Here is a 16449-nt window from a genome sequence, read left to right on the forward strand (position 1 = left end):
ATCAACTCATTCAGTACAGACTATCCTACTAAGTACTGTTAATTAGTCAGATGAAATTCCAATGCTGCCTCCCTCATGGCTCTAAAATCTAATTCCATAAGATTGCAATTTTTCACACTTGAAAAGTGAATTCGATATCAAGCAGTAGTAAAAATCATGACACTGTTTGCTTGTACTGTGGAGAAGACAATAATCTTCTGACTGTTCTCCTTCCCAAAACTAAGAGTTTTATTCATAATGATGAGATGCCTCTTCACAATTATACCATACCTGTATTCCCTTCATATTTAACAATTGATACACCATATCAATACGTGCACGCAAGAATGCTTGAAAATAGATAAGTTATTGAACTCACCATTTTTACTTTTTCTAAAGCAACGGGTTTCTCTTGATCTTTTCCCCTCTTCTTTTCATCTTTCCGTTTGTCTTTTTCTTTCTAAAGAATTTAACATTGTACTGTTACAACCTATATCAAAACAAACAGCAAGATAACATATGGTGCCTATTTGTTACCACCTGTGTAAAATATTTACAATTATAGCATAACGCAGATATGAATTTCCGTTCCACTGTTAGTTCCACTTTTTGTGAATAAGTGATGTCTAAGGAACTTATTTCTCATTCATATTAATGAGCGAAGAGACAATTCTCATTGGAAAATAATTCTCCAGACTATTCTGATTTATATTCGATGAAGTATTAGCATGCAGCTATGAACTAGTAACTCTCGGCTATTGGGTGACATGATGGCATAGTGGTTAGCACTGCTGCCTCACAGCGCTAGGGACCTGGCTTTGGATTTCAGCTTGGGTCACTGTCTGCGTGGAGTCTGCATGTTCTCTCCGTGTCTGCATGAGTTTCCTCCGGGCACTCCGGTTTCCTCCCACAGTCAGAAAGACATGCTGGTTAGGTGCATTGGTCACACTAAATTTTCCCTGCACCTGAACAGGCGCTGGTATGTGATGACTAGGGAATTTTCACAGTAATTTCATTAGTGTTAATTTAAGCGTACTTGTGGCATTAATAAATAAAATTTTGATACTGAATGGAGACCAAAACTTTCAAATGCATTTGCAGTAGAGTAATTTTTGTTTATAGATTAATTCTTGGCTACCCCTCAATTGAATGATGGATTTAGAGCAACACTGGTGGCACACATCAGGAGACAATGAGAGGGCAATGAGAAGGTGGCAGGGAGGGAAGCAGGCAGGCTGCCATGAATATGTAAATTCCAATTAGCATTTGAATCACTGGCATGGAGTTTCCACCAAGTTAACTTTTAAGTTTGAATTTTATTTAGTGACACAAGTAGGCTTACATTAACACTGCAATGAAGTTACTGTGAAAATCCCATAGTCACTACACTCAGGCGCCTGTTTGGATGTACGGAGGGAGAATTTAGCATGGCCAAATCACCTAACGCACATGGAATATGGAAGGAAACCCGAGCACCCAGAGGAAACCCACACAGACATGGGGAGAATGTGCAAACTCCAACACAGACAGCCTCCAAGGCCAGAATTGAACCTGTCACTGTGCTGCCATTTGTGTTGGTTATAAAATTTGCTGCAGAAGATTGAGGAATTTCAAGCCCCAAACTAAACTTAACACAGATCTTCTGCAATCTTGTGCTATTTTAAAAAACACTGCAGTGGAAACCAGTGCCACACAAAAAACTGCTCCCCCCCACCCCCGCATAAAAGCATGTTTGCAACTATTTAAGGAGGCTCTTAAATTAAAGGATACAAATAGGCACTCCTTGAAAAAAAATTTAAAAATGTAAAATCTGCTAAGAAACTAACAAACGTACATCAATTTAACAAATAGTTCTATACAGTGTGTTTAAAACTTTTTGGATTTTTAAAATTGGGTTACTCTCCAATAGTGCACTATACACTAATTAAAAATGTTTGATATTCAGCTGCATTGGCAAAACTGTACCAGGTTACCCTCAAATATATCAACAAATATGCTTTAATGCAAAAAGCTAGAGGACAATTTCTATATTTGTGATTATGCACATGACTTTGGGCAGGAACTTGAACCGTAAAATCAATTTGCAAATCTAGTGCTATGTTGAGCGTAATTTGTATCCTGATTGCCAATTGAGGTAGAGTTTCTGCACTGGGTGCACTGCTTGCAAAAAAAAAACCATTGAGCTATGTTCAGAATTCAAAGCTTTTCTCCTGCGGTCACTGAATTGGGCAACTGAACCAGACAAATTAGAAACATCTCCAGCTGAATCACTTCTGCCCTCAGGTAGCTGAATTTAGTCAGGGCAGGAAGATAGATGCTGCTCCAAAGCCTAAAGCTTGAAGGTTGGAAAGATTGTAATAAGATCCCCAGCTCTGAATAATGATCTGGAGGTGGGGCGGGCTGTTAACGCGCAAATAAGTGCGGCGTGCAGGAATGGGATGGCAGTAGTTATGGGGGATTTCAATCTGCATATTGATTGGTCGACCCATGTTGGACGAGGTGGGCTCGAGGAGGAGTTCTTGGAATGCTGCCGGGATAGCTTCCTGGAACAGTGTGTGTTGGAGCCGATGAGGGAGCGAGCTATCTTGGATCTGGTGCTATGTAATGAGGCGGGTAGAATTAGGGACCTTGCGGTGAAGGATCCTCTTGGAGAGAGTGATCACTGTATGGTGGAGTTTCTGTTGCAGATGGAGGAGGAGAAAGTGGGTTCCCGGACACGCGTCCTTTGTTTGAATAGAGGGGAGTATGGTAGGATGAGAGAAGAATTGGCGAATGTGGACTGGGGGAGCGCGTTGGAAGGTAGGTCTGCTGAGGAGCAGTGGAGGATCTTTAAGGAGATCTTTCTTGGTGCTCAGCAGAAATTTATTCCGATGGTTAAAAAGGACAGTAGGAGGAGAGGTAATAAGCCGTGGATAACGAAGGAGGTGAAGGAAAGTGTTAAATTAAAAGCGGAGGAATTTAGAGTAGCTAAGAGCAGTGGGCGAGAAGAGGATTGGGAAAGGTTTAAATGTCAACAAAGATTGACAAAAAAGTTGATAAAGGAGGGTAGAAGAAGCTATGAAGCTGGGCTAGCGCTTAATATAAAAAAGGATAGCAAGAGTTTTTATAAATATATAAAAAGGAAGAGGCTGGCTAGGGTGAACGTTGGTCCCTTAGAGGATGAGAAAGGGGACCTAGTGGTAGGGGATGGGGATATGGCTAAGGTCTTGAACAACTTTTTTGTTTCTGTCTTCACGGAGGAGGACGTGAATAATTTGCCGGGTGTTAGCGATGGAAAGGTGGTAGGACTGGAGGGTCTTAATGACATTACTGTTACTAGAGAGATGGTGCGCGACAGACTGGAGGGGCTGATTGTGGACAAGTCCCCAGGACCGGATGGAATGCATCCGAGGGTTCTGAAAGAAATGGCGGAGGTTATAGTGGATGCCTTGGTGGTTATTTTCCAGACGTCGCTGGATTCCGGGGAAGTGCCGGAAGATTGGAAAACGGCTAATGTTACGCCGTTGTTTAAGAAGGGTGCCAGGCAAAAGGAGGGGAATTATAGGCCGGTTAGTTTAACGTCTGTGGTAGGTAAAATGTTAGAATCCATCATTAAGGAGGAAATTGTGAGGCATCTTGAAGGGAATTGCTTGATAGGGCAGACGCAACACGGTTTCATTAAAGGGAAGTCGTGTCTGACAAATTTACTGGAGTTCTATGAGGATGTGTCTAGGGCGGTGGATAGAGGAGAGCCGGTGGATGTGGTCTTTCTGGATTTTCAGAAGGCGTTTGATAAGGTACCTCACAAGAGGTTACTGCAGAAGGTCAGAGGACATGGAGTTGGGGGTAGGGTGTTAGCGTGGATAGAGGATTGGTTGTCAAATAGGAGGCAGAGAGTGGGGGTCAATGGGTGCTATTCGGATTGGTGGTTGGTGACTACTGGGGTGCCCCAGGGGTCGGTGCTGGGGCCTCAGCTATTTACCATTTATATAGATGATCTGGAGGAGGGAACCGAGTATAGGGTGTCGAAATTTGCTGATGACACCAAGATTGGGGGAAAGGCAAATTGTGCGGAGGGTGTGGAGAGTCTGCAGAAGGATCTAGATAGGCTGGGCGAATGGGCCAGGAAATGGCAAATGGAATTTAATGTTGGCAAGTGTGAGGTGGTCCACTTTGGTAGGAAGAATGGTAGGAAGGACTATTACTTACGTGGCGAAAAACTGCAGCAGGCGACGGTGCAGAGGGACCTCGGGGTCCTTGTGCATGAGTCGCAAAAACCCAGCCTGCAGGTGCAGCAGGTGGTCAGGAAGGCGAATGGGATGCTGGCCTTCATAGCGAGGGGGATTGAATATAAAAGTAGGGAGGTCTTGCTGCAGCTGTATAGGGCATTGGTGAGGCCGCAGCTGGAGTACTGTGTGCAGTTTTGGGCGCCGCACCTGCGCAAGGATATTTTGGCCTTGGAGGGAGTGCAGAGGAGGTTTACTAGGCTGATACCGGAGTTGAGGGGGTTGAGCTATGAGGAGAGGCTGAATAAACTAGGCTTGTACTCGTTAGAGTTTAGAAGAATGAGGGGAGATCTCATTGAGACGTATAAGATGATGAATGGGATGGATAGGATAGAGGTGGAGAGACTCTTCCCGCTCAAAAAAGACAGTAGGACTGGGGGCACAGCCTCAAGATAAAGGGGGGGCGGTTTAGAACGGAGTTGAGGAGGAACTTCTTCACTCAAAGGGTGGTGAATATCTGGAATTCTCTGCCCGTTGAAGTGGTGGAGGCTGCCTCGCTAAATATTTTTAAGAAGTGGGTTGATGGGTTTTTGATAAGAGAGGGGATTAAGGGTTATGGGGAGAGGGCGGGAAAGTGGAACTGAGCCACGACAGATCAGCCATGATCTTATTGAATGGCGGGGCAGGCTCGAAGGGCCAGGTGGCCTACTCCTGCTCCTATTTCTTATGTTCTTATGTTAAGAGGTACTCTCTTAAAATCGACTGTTTGGGGGCTGGGAGGGAATTGGCAGAAAGAGCTGGACATTTGTCTGGTTATGGGTTTTAACAGTAGTTGACTGTATTCTGCAGGAGCTCATAAGGGGCCAAACTGAAAAGAATACAAGTCGGTGAACGAAGCTGTCCTCTTTTCTTGCTAATTTTGCAGAAATGAAGGTGACAATTTTGAACATTTCCGAAAGTCTCTTGACCAAACGATATGGCAGACAAATACAATAAATGTTGGTCAATGATCATTTGGCAAAATAAAGGTCACTGAACATCAACAGTTTAAGTTAAAAGAAAAGTCAGGGCAACACATTTTACACAGTTAAAACATGTTCTCTCCAGAAAGTTTAGGTCTTCTGCCGAAAATGTATTTGATTTCCTGTCATGGTTTACCAATTAAAAATTTATTCATAAAAGTAATCGGAAGATCATGCACTGCAGAGTGAAAAACATCACATTCAGTGTCCATCAATACTTGATAAGATAATACCTCTAGCTTGCTCTTCTCAGCAGCATTTGATAAAGAGGGAGATGATGGCAAGGGTGCAGCAGCATCAGAGGAGGTTATCTGCACAGAACAGGTGAAAGGAACAAGCAGAGGCATATGAAGAAATAATAGAAGCCGAAAACAAGCAATAGCATAAAATATAGAACATAAAAAGACCTACAAGTTAAAATGTCAACAACCAATATTCGTAGCCAAAGAAAGATAGTGATCACCAACTTTTTTTTGGAAGGCATCAATTGAGAAATTGCATAATCAAGCCAGGAATATAAGTTTATGACTACAGCAACTTAAACTTCTTTAAAATGAAAATACTGTAAACCTGTCTACAGTCCAGAGGTCATTGTGTTAACATATCTCAAGGTGCCAATACCAGATCAAAATGTATCCATACATGCATGTAAAACATAGGATAATTTCAAATTAAGCTCCCTTACATATGCAATTTTCTTACTGCTATAATGACGAGTAACATCCACATACATAAAAGTGACTTTTTCCCTTGCAAAAAAGGTTTTAAAATCATTCAAATTCTTTTATACTCTGGGAGAAGTCCTCACATCGAACAACACAACTCAAAATCAAAGGAGTTTTAGGGCTACAAAACCCATGAATTCCTTCCCTTGTGTTATCAGGGCTGCCAATAGGGAAAAAGGTGAAAAACAAATAACCATTATTGCACAACCCACTGCACAGTGTCAACAAATCTATTATTTAGCCAATAATTTCAGCAACAATGCTCCACTTTAAACTGAGCTCTGTCAATGTGTCTTCTTTGGACCATTACTCCAGTTGTAGAGATCCACTAATATGAATGGCGTAGCTTTGAGACATGATTTTTCACCAACTGCAAAACCGAGGCAATACAGATTCAGTAACTAATGTGGCTGCCACAAGCCAGAACATACATTACTAAAAAAAGTGAGCTTGCATTTATCGTGATTTTCATAACCACTGACGTCTCAAAAGCACTTCACAGTCAATGGAATAGTTTAAATGCAGTCACTGCTGTTATTTTCTCCACATTACAAGAGTAACTACATACAAACTACTTGATCGGTTTAAAAAGTTTTGATACAACTCCTTCTAACATTACCTTGCTAACATTTTCCATTTTATTAAACCAAATGAATACACAATCAATTTCCTACAAAATTGCCCAATTGTGTATTCGACTCACAAGAGGACTTAAGTTTGATAGACGTGTTGAAATAAAGGAACACCAAATTCTCTCAGGCCAATACAACATGATTGGATAGTCCAGAGTGTCCATCCAGCTAGCAGGCAGAATACCAGTCTTCTGCCAATTCAATTCACTCCACGACATGAAATGGCTGAAGGCACTGGATACTGTAAGGCTATGGGTTCTGGCAAAATTCTGGCAACTGTACTGAAGACTTATGCTCCAAAACTTGCCGCAACCCTAGCTAAGTTGTTCAAGTACAACTATAACATTCATGGGATGAGTGCAACCCAGCAACGTGGAAAATTGCCCAAGTATGCAAAAAAGCAGAACACATCCAATCTGGTCAATTATTGGCCCATTAGTCTACTCTTGATCATCAGTAAGTAATGGAAGAGGTCATCAACAATGCATTCAAGCAGCACTTACTCAGTAATAAACTGTTCACTGATGTTCAGTTCACATTCCATCAGGGCCACTCAGCTCTTTGCTGCCTTGATTCAAACATGGACAAAAGGGCTGAATGCCAGAGGTGAGGTAAGAATGGCTGCTCCTGACAAGGTGGCATTTAACCGAGTGCAGCATCAAAGAGCTCCAGCAAAAGTGGTGTCAGTGGCAATCAAGGGGAAAACACTCTAGGTTTGAGTCAAAACTGGTATAAAAATAATTGTGGTTGTTGTAGGTCAACCCTCTCAGCTCCAGGACATCACTGCATGAGCTCCCTGGAGTAGTGTCTTAGGCCCAGCCATCTTTAGCTCCTTCATCTTCCTTCCACCATAAGGTCAGATGTGGAGATGTTTGCTGATGACAGTACAATGTTCAGCACCATTCACAACTTCATATACTGAAGCAGTCCATATGCAAATGCAGCAAGACTGGACAATAGGTTTGGGCTGACAAGTGACAAGTAACATTCACACCACACAAGTGCCAGACAATGACCATCACCAATAAGAATCTAACCATCACTCCTTGACATTCATTATCATCATTGAAGCTCTCGCTATCAACATCCTGGGGATTACCACTGACTGTCCAGAAACTGGATCAGCCATACAAATACTAAGGTTGTAAGAGCAAGTAATTAACCTCCTGACTCCCCAAAGTCTGTCCACAAACTACAAGACGCAAATCAGGGGTGTAATGGAATACTCTCCCTTTGCTTTCATGAGTGCAACTCCAACAACACTCAGAAGCTCAACACCATCACCAGGATAAAGCAGCCTGCTTGATTGGCATCTCTTCCACAAACATTCACTCCCTCTACCACCGATGAACAATGTGTACCATCTTTGAGATGCACTGCAAGAATTCACCAAGGCTCCTTCAACAGCACCTTCCAAACCCACGGCCAGTACCATCTAAGGAGGACGAGGGCAGCAGATACCCGAGAACTTCAACTGCAAATTCCCTTCCAAACCACACACCATTCTGACTTGGAAATATACACCCATTCCTTCACTGTCATTCGGTTGAAATCTGAAACTCCCTAACTACACTACCTAAACTACAGCAGTTTAGAAGACAGCTCACTACTACCTCTCAACTGAAACTAGAGGTGGACAATAAATGCTATTCTAGCTAGAGAGGCCCACATCTAATGAATAAAAAAAGGTTTACTCTAACTAGCCAATCAAGTGGTGGAGCTAGGCCCCAGATTGTAAACGGGCTAATTTTACAAAAATCACCAAAAATCTGGTCCAGGTTAGACCAAAAACTGAGACAGACAACCAAATGATGGAATTAAATTTAAACCAATTCAAAAACAATATGCCCAATGCTTATACATTATGGTATAACCATACAGAGCCACCGTGGTTGACAAGAAATATACAGAAACAGATACAGGAGAAAAAATTCTGCACAGGAAACAAGTAAACTTTCAGAACTGGATTAAGCATCCACTGCAATCGGGACAGCGAAAAGAAAGCTAAAATGTCTCTGGATAAGATGATGGCATGAAACAGTGGTAGTAAAAACAATTGCCCTTTCAGCAATGTCAGGCCATTTAAGCCACTGAAGTATTTGAAGAATAGATTGAAACAAATTCTCTATGGCAGAGCAGCATGGTAGCACAGTGGGTAGCACTGCTGCCTCACAGCGCCAGGGACCAGATTTGATTCTGGCCTAAATAACTGTGTGGAGTTTGCACATTCGCTTATATCTGTGTGGGTTCCCTCCCACAGTCCAAAGATGTGCAGATTAGGTCAATTGGCTAAACTGCCCTCTAGTGTGAGGGGGAAAGCAGGGTAAATACGTAGGGATACAGGGATAGGGCCTGGATGGGACTATTATCGGTGCAGGTTCAATGGGCCAAATGGCCTATTTCTGATAGCTGCATGATTGTCTTGGCACTTGTCTACATTTCTGTAGATGGATAAGATCTAAGAACTTGGAGCAGTAGGCCATCTGACCCCTCAAGCCTGCTCTGCCATTCAATAAGATCATGGCTAATCTTTTTGTGGACTCAGCTCCACTTACCCACCTGCTCACCATAACCCTTAATTCTTTAACTGTTCAGAAATTTACCAATCCTCGCCTTAAAAACATTCAATGAGGTAGCCTCAACTGCTTCACTGGACAGGGAATTCCATAGATTTGCAACCCGTGAAGAAGTTCCTCCTCAACTCAGTCCTAAATCTGCTTCCCCTTATTTTGAGGCTATGCCCCCTAGTTCTAGTTTCACCCATCAGTGGAAGCAACTTCCCTGCTACTATCTTATCTATTCCTTCATAATCTTATGTTTCTATAAGATCTCCCCTCATTCTTCTGAATTCCAATGAGCACCAGTCTACTCAGTCTGTCCTCCTAAGCCAATCCACTCAACTCTGGAATCAACCTAGTGAATCTCCTCTGCACCCCCCCCAGTGCCAGTGTATCCTTTCTCAAGTGAGGAGACCAAAATTGTACACAGTACTCCAGGTGTGGCCTCACCAGCACATTATACAGCTGCAACAAAACCTCGCTGTTTTTAAACTTCATTCCTCTTGCAATGAAGGACAAAATTCCATTTGTCTTCTTAATTACCTGCTGCACCCACAAACCGATTCCTTGAGATTCCTGCGCAAGGACACCCAGGTCCCTCTGCACAGCAGCATGCTGCAATTTTTTACCATTTAAATAGTCCATTTTGCTGTTATTCCTACCAAAATGGATGACCTCACATTTACCAACATGATACTCCATCTATCAGACCCTCGCCCACTCAGTTTATCTATATCCCTTTGCACACTTTCAGCATCCTCTGCACACTTCGCTCTTCCACCCATCTTAGGTGTCATCTGCAAACTTTGACACACTACACCCCAACTCAAAATCATCTATGTAAATCGTAAACAATTGTGGTCCCAACATTGATCCCTGAGGCACACCCACAGTCACTGATTGCCAACCAGAGAAGCACCCATTTACCCCCCACTCTTCGCTTTCTGTTAGTTAACCAATCCTCTATCCATGCTAACACATTACCCGTAACATTGTGCACCTTTATCTTAAATAGCAGTCTTTGGTGCGGCACCTTGTCAAATGCCTTTTATTTTCAAGTTAGCTATAGCTTTTGGGGCAAAAGGGATCAATGGATATGGGAGAGGTGGGGGGAGGAGATTAGGTTATTGAGTTGGATGATCAGCCATAATCACATTGAATGGCAGAGCAGGCTCGAAGGCCTGAATAGTCTACTCTTGCTCTCTGTTTCTATCAAGTTTAACTATCTCACAGGTTGATAAATATGGTTGTCTTTTCCTGCCAACACTTTCATATTACGTGAATTGTTTTCACACTTTCCTCTGCACTTAAAAAGCTGTAGATTACAATTTGGTCTTCTCTGCAATGTTGTACTGTACTGGAGATTTCTATGCGCAAGAATAAAATCTTCCAGTGAGAGCTCACACCAAGTCTAGAGCAATGCATGTTGTTTTGTTTGGTACAGTAAGAAGTCTCACACCACCAGGTTAAAGTCCAAAAGGTTTATTTGGTAGCACAAACCACTAGCTTTCGGAGCACTGCCCCTTCATCAGGTGAGTGGGATTTGTGTTCACAAACAGGGCATATATAAATACAAACTCAATTTACAACATAATGGTTGAAATGCAAGTCCTTACAGGTAATCAAGTCAATGTGAGTGGAGAGGGGGCCAAACACAAGTTAGAATTGTGTATTGTTTACAGAGTACCCTTCGTCGTCCAGTACTTCTCCGAAGCGAAGAAGCTACGATATCTTCTCCAGAGCCTTCAACATGTCATCGATGAAGATGAACATCTCGCCAAGGCCATCCCCACACCCACACTTCATGCCTTCAAACAACTGCACAACCTCAAACAGACCATTGTCCGCAGCCTTCAGGAGAACAATGACCATGACACCACACAACCCTGTCACAGCAACCTCTGCAAGACATGCCGGATCATCGATATGGATGCCATCATTTCACATGAGAACACCATCCATTAGGTACATTGGACATACTCTTGCAACTTGGCCATCATTGTCTACGTGATACGCTGCAGGAAAGAATGTCCCAAGGCATGGTACATTGGGGAGACCATGCAGACACGACAATGGATGAATGAACACCACTCAACAATCACCAGGCAGGAGCATTCTCTTCTTATCGGGGAACACTTCTGCAGTCACAGGCATTCAGCCTCTGATCTTCGAATAAGCTTTCTCCAAAGTGGCCTTCATGACACATGACAATGCAGAATCGCTGAGCAGAAACTGATAGCCAAATTCCGCACACATGAGGATGGCCTCAACCAGGATCTTGGGTTCATGTCACACTATCTGTAACCCCCTGGGTTGCCTGAACTTGCAAAATCTCACTAATTGTCCTGGCTGGAGACAATGCATATCTCTAACTTGTGCTTGGCCCTCTCTCCAGTCTCACTGTCTGTACCTTTAAGACTTGATTACCTGTAAAGAATTGCATTCCAACCATTATCTTGTAAAATGAGTGTGTGTCTATATATGCTCTGTTTGTGAGCACAACTCCCCTTCACCTGATGAAGGGGCAATGCTTCAAAAGCTTGTGCTGCCAAATAAACTTGTTGGACTTTAATCTGGTGTTGAGAGACTTCTTACTGTACTTACCCTAGTCCAACGCCAGCATTTCCACATCATTGCTTTGTTTGGTATCAGCTCGAAGCTGAAGTGCCTTTTCTGAAGAGAAGTCACATTCACCTCAACACATTAACACAGTTTCCATCTCCACAGATGTGGACACTGAGTTTTCCATCACTTTATTTTTAATTTCAGATTTCCCGCATCCACAGAATTTTGCTTTTATTGGAGAAGCTGTAGTTGCTGTTATTGGAGAAAAAATTGAGGAGATTTGATAGAGGTTTTCAAAATCATCAGAGGTCTAGACAGATGGTGGAAACTGTCCCAGTGGCAAAGGATCAAGAACCCAAGGCAGGCACGTTTCAGGTGAGAGGCAGAAGAGCCAGAGGTGACAGTGGTAAAACTTTTCTAAAACTGGAGCAGACGATTACAATATGTAATGTACTCCCAAGAGAGGATGGGGACAGTTTCAATCATGTCTTTCGAAAGGAAATTGGACAAGCATTTGAAGGGAAAGAAGTCCAGAAAGCTATAAGGAACCCAGACAAGCATATTAAGGAGTTTGATGGATTTAGATGAGGAAAAACGCAAGAGGCTTGAATAGAGTGTAAACACCAGCATGGGCTGGTTGAGTTGAATAGCTTGTTTGTGCCATATCCCTAACTGAATGTAGGGCGCAATTCTAGAATTGGTAAAGTTCAAAATGACCGACCAGTTGCCACTTCAGCATTTGGCAATAACTGTTGTCACAATCTACATGCTGTACAGAAACAATCCAATCACATCAATTAATCCATGTTCCACTTGAGCCTCCATCTACATTTCCTCATCTATCAGTTTAATCCTTCACATCTTCCCTCTCTTACACTTACCTAACCTCCCCTTAAATGCATCTATATCATTCATTTCAACCAGAAATGTTCTTTGAGAAAGTAACAAGGAAGTTAGATAAAGGAGAATAAGTGGACGTGATTTATTTAGATTTCCAGAGGGCCTTTGACAAGATGCCGCGTAGGAGGCTGTTAAATTAGTTAAGTGCCCATGGTGTTAAGGGGAAGAGCCTGGCATGGGTAGAGGATTGGCTGACTGGCAGAAGGCTAAGAGTGGGGATAAAGGGGTCTTTTTCAGGATGGCAGTTGGTGACGTGGTGTGTCTCAGGGGTCAGTGCTGGGATCAGAACTTTTCACAATATACATTAACAATTTGGAGGAAGGAACTGAAGGCACTGTTGCTAGGTTTGCAGATGTTATAAAGATATATAGAGAAACAGGTAGTACCAAGGAAGCAGGGGGGTGCTGCAGAAGAACTTGGACAAGTTAGGAGAGTGGGCAAAGAAATGGCAGATGGAATACAATGTGGAAAAATGTGAAGTTATCATAGAATCATAGAACCCTACAGTGCAGAAAGAGGCCCATTGAGTCTGCACCGACCACAATCCCATCCAGGCCCTACCCCCATATCCCCACATATTTTACTCGTTAATCCCTCTAACCTAAGCAACCTAGTACACTAAGGGGCAATTTTAGCATGGCCAATCAACCTAACCCGCATATCTTTGGACTGTGCGAGGAAACTGGAGCACCCAGAGGAAACCCATGCAGACACGAGGAGAACCTGCAAATTTCACACAGGCAGCGACCCGAGCTGGGAATCGAACCCAGGTCCCTGGAGCTGTGAAGCAGCAGTGCTAACCACTGTGCAAGCGTGCCACCCCTTTGGAAGGAGGAATGGAGACAGATATTTTCTAAATGAGGAAATGCTTAGGAAATCAGAAACACAAAGGGACTTGGGAGTCACTGCTCAAGATTCTCTTAAGATTAATGTGCAAGTTCAGACGGCACTTAGGAAGGCAAATGCAATGTTAGCATTCATGTTTAGGGGGCTAGAATCTAAGAGCAGGGATATACTTCTGAGGCTGTGGTCAGACCCCATTTGGAATATGGTGAGCAGTCTTGGGCCCCAAATCGAAGGATGGAAGTGCTGGCCTTGGAAAGGGTCCAGAAGTGGTTCACAAGAACGATCCCTGGAATGAAGAGCCTGTTGTAATGAGGAATGGTTGAGGACTCTGGGTCAGTACATATTGGAGTTTAAAAGGATGAGGGGGGACCTTGTTGAAACTATCAGGATATTGCGAGGCCTGGATAGATTGAACATGGAGAGGATGTTTCCATTAGCAGAAAAAGCTAGAACCAGGGGGCACAACTTCAGGCTAAAGGGATGATCCTTTAGAACAGCAGAAGGCTGTGGAGGCCAGGTCATTGAGTATCTTTAAGTCAGAGACAGATAGGTTCTTGATTAATAAGGAGATCAGCAGTTATGGGGAAAAGGCAAGAGAATGGGAATGAGAAAAGTATCAGCCATGATTGAATGGTGGAGCAGACTAGATGGGCCGAGTGGCCAAATTTTGCTCCTATGTCTCGTGTCTTATATGTCCCTGTGATAGAGTTCTGCATTCTCACTAAGCTCCAAGTAAAGATGCTTCTTCTGAATATCCATTAGATTTCTTCAGTGACAATTTAAATTGTCGTCTTCCCAAACATAAATGTACATTAGCAGAGACGGGATATTCTGACAAGATGCCCAATCTGTCAAGGTGTTGTTGGATCAGACTACCACTTTGTATTAGGTACGATCCACCTGAAGCTGAAGAATGCAACAATCAAACTTATAAAAGCTATTTGTAACAGAAAAACAGAGGGACAAAGACATTTTGGACAGTTTCTGGATAGCCCTCTTCTACTAAGTATCAATGAAGTCAGCTAAAACTGTGGATCAGTCGGAAATCTTCAAAAGTGGGATTAGAGAGAGGACAGAAGTCATCAGCAGGTAGAGAAGAGCAACCAAAGAACAACTGATTCAGTTGACAAATAAGAGAGAGATCAGGGAAAGAACATGAAACAAAAAGGGACAAAAGATTGGATGAAGCATGAAACTGAACTGCAGGGAAAAGAGAGAATGAAGAGCGTTAAAAGGCAGGAAGGCACAAGCAGCAGTGAAGCAGAACAACTCTAAGCAGCTCTACAGGATTGTACGGAATCTGACTGATACAAGCAGCAACGTCACTGAACTAAAGGCAAGGATGGCAAGACTCTATTGATGGATGAGGAGCAGGTTGTTCAGTGGGCAGAACACTTGCCAACCTCAGAGAAACTGGCAGATCAGAGAACCAAAGACCCTAAAGAGCCCAAAGAGCAAGTCACCTGGAATCAGCGAGATACCAGCAGAGACTGTTCACCTTTTCACCTGTCGGAGTAAAGTTGAGAGAGAAATCAGGAAAGCAAAAATGGGACATGAGATTGCTTTGGCTAATAAGGCAAAGGAGAATCCAAAGACATCCTACAAATACATAAAATTGAAGTTAAAGTTTAATTTATTAGTCACAAGTAGGGTTTACAATAACACTACAGTGAAGTTAGTGAAATTTCCCGAGTCACAGGTGGACAGAGTGGTGAAGGAGGCATTCAGCATGCTTGGTTTCATTAGACAGAACATTGAGTACAGAAGCTGGAATATCTTGTTGAAGTTATACAAGACATTGGTAAGGCTACACTTGGAATACTGTGTACAGATCTGGTCAACCAATTATTAAAAGGATATTATTAAACGAGAAAGAGTACAGAAAATATTTACTACCGCAACTTGATAGTCGAGTTACAAGGGGAAGCTGAATAGGCTGGAACATTCTTCTCTGGAGCGTAGGTGGTTTAGGGGTGATTTTACAAAGGTTTATAAAATAACAAGGGGCATAGATCAGCTAGATAGGCAATATCTTTTCCCAAAGGTAGAGGCGTCTCAAACTGGAGAGAATAGGTTTAACATGAGGGGAAGAGATGCAAATGAGTCCTCAGGAGCAATTTTTTTTTCCCTTTACGCACAGAGGGCGTTACGTGTCTGGAACAAGCTGCCAAAGGTAGTAGTAGAGGTGAGTACAACTTTGTCTTTTAAAAAGCATTTAGACAGTTAAGATGGCTATAGAGCGATATGGGCCTAAAGTGACCAATTGGGACTAGCTTAGTGATTACAAACAAAGGGGCGGCATGGGCAAATTGGGCCAAAGGGCTGTAAATCTCTAACTCTATAACCTCCCAAAAGGAATACCTTCACTATCATCAGTCAAAACACTGATTAACTAACTTCATGCTGGAAGTTGTCAGGAGCAAACCCCCTCCGCCATCTTTTAAGTTGCACGGCTTCCATAACACTGATACCAATGGCACGAGTCAAATTTTGTGACATGCAGGTTACAGTCCTATATCATCTATTATTGCCCGAAGAATAACAAACTGTCATAGTTATTTTTTCACCCTCCCTTGAAAACATCTTACTTCAGGAGTGCCCTATTTTCCTGGCATAGTCTAGCTCTCAACCATGATCAACAAGTTTTATTTGGTTGCAATCTTGACCTACAATAGCATTGTTAAGCCACAGCTTAACACCTGGAGGCAACATCCAAAAATTCATGATGCATATCATTATTTGGATATTCACTTACAACAAATCAAACATTTTGGACCAAATGTATTATGCAACAGTTAGAAAGTTCTTGTACAGTGCCAGTGGTTGCACACTTCCTCCACACTGCATATTTTAGATGGCATTTAGCACACATTAGCATATATGCAGCAATGACTCAAGAGAAGCCTGAAGCATGCAACGTGAACGAGTATATTGTACTGCCACAACTGATGGGCATTAGGACCATAATAACAAAAGCAAAAGATTGTGAATACTGGAAATCTGAAAAGGAAATGGTG

General features: G+C 42.7%; 1 protein-coding gene across 4 annotated transcripts in view; it reads right to left on the minus strand.

The window, feature by feature from the left end:
- smap1 (small ArfGAP 1) overlaps positions 1-16449 on the minus strand; it is a 247473-nt gene that overhangs the window by 160423 nt on the left and 70601 nt on the right. For 2 of the 4 annotated variants that reach the window (XM_080191966.1, XM_080191969.1), the window contains exons 5-6: positions 5440-5517; positions 359-439 (exon numbers count right to left, since the gene is read on the minus strand). In XM_080191966.1, coding sequence (XP_080048092.1) covers positions 359-439; positions 5440-5517 — 159 coding nt within the window. The remainder of the gene's footprint in view (positions 1-358; positions 440-5439; positions 5518-16449) is intronic. The other 2 variants (XM_080191970.1, XM_080191967.1) reach the window with 1 other exon arrangement.

The sequence above is a fragment of the Carcharhinus amblyrhynchos genome, chromosome 7, assembly GCF_965287045.1.
Source record: "Carcharhinus amblyrhynchos chromosome 7, sCarAmb.v2.hapA, whole genome shotgun sequence".
Lineage (NCBI taxonomy): Eukaryota > Metazoa > Chordata > Chondrichthyes > Carcharhiniformes > Carcharhinidae > Carcharhinus > Carcharhinus amblyrhynchos.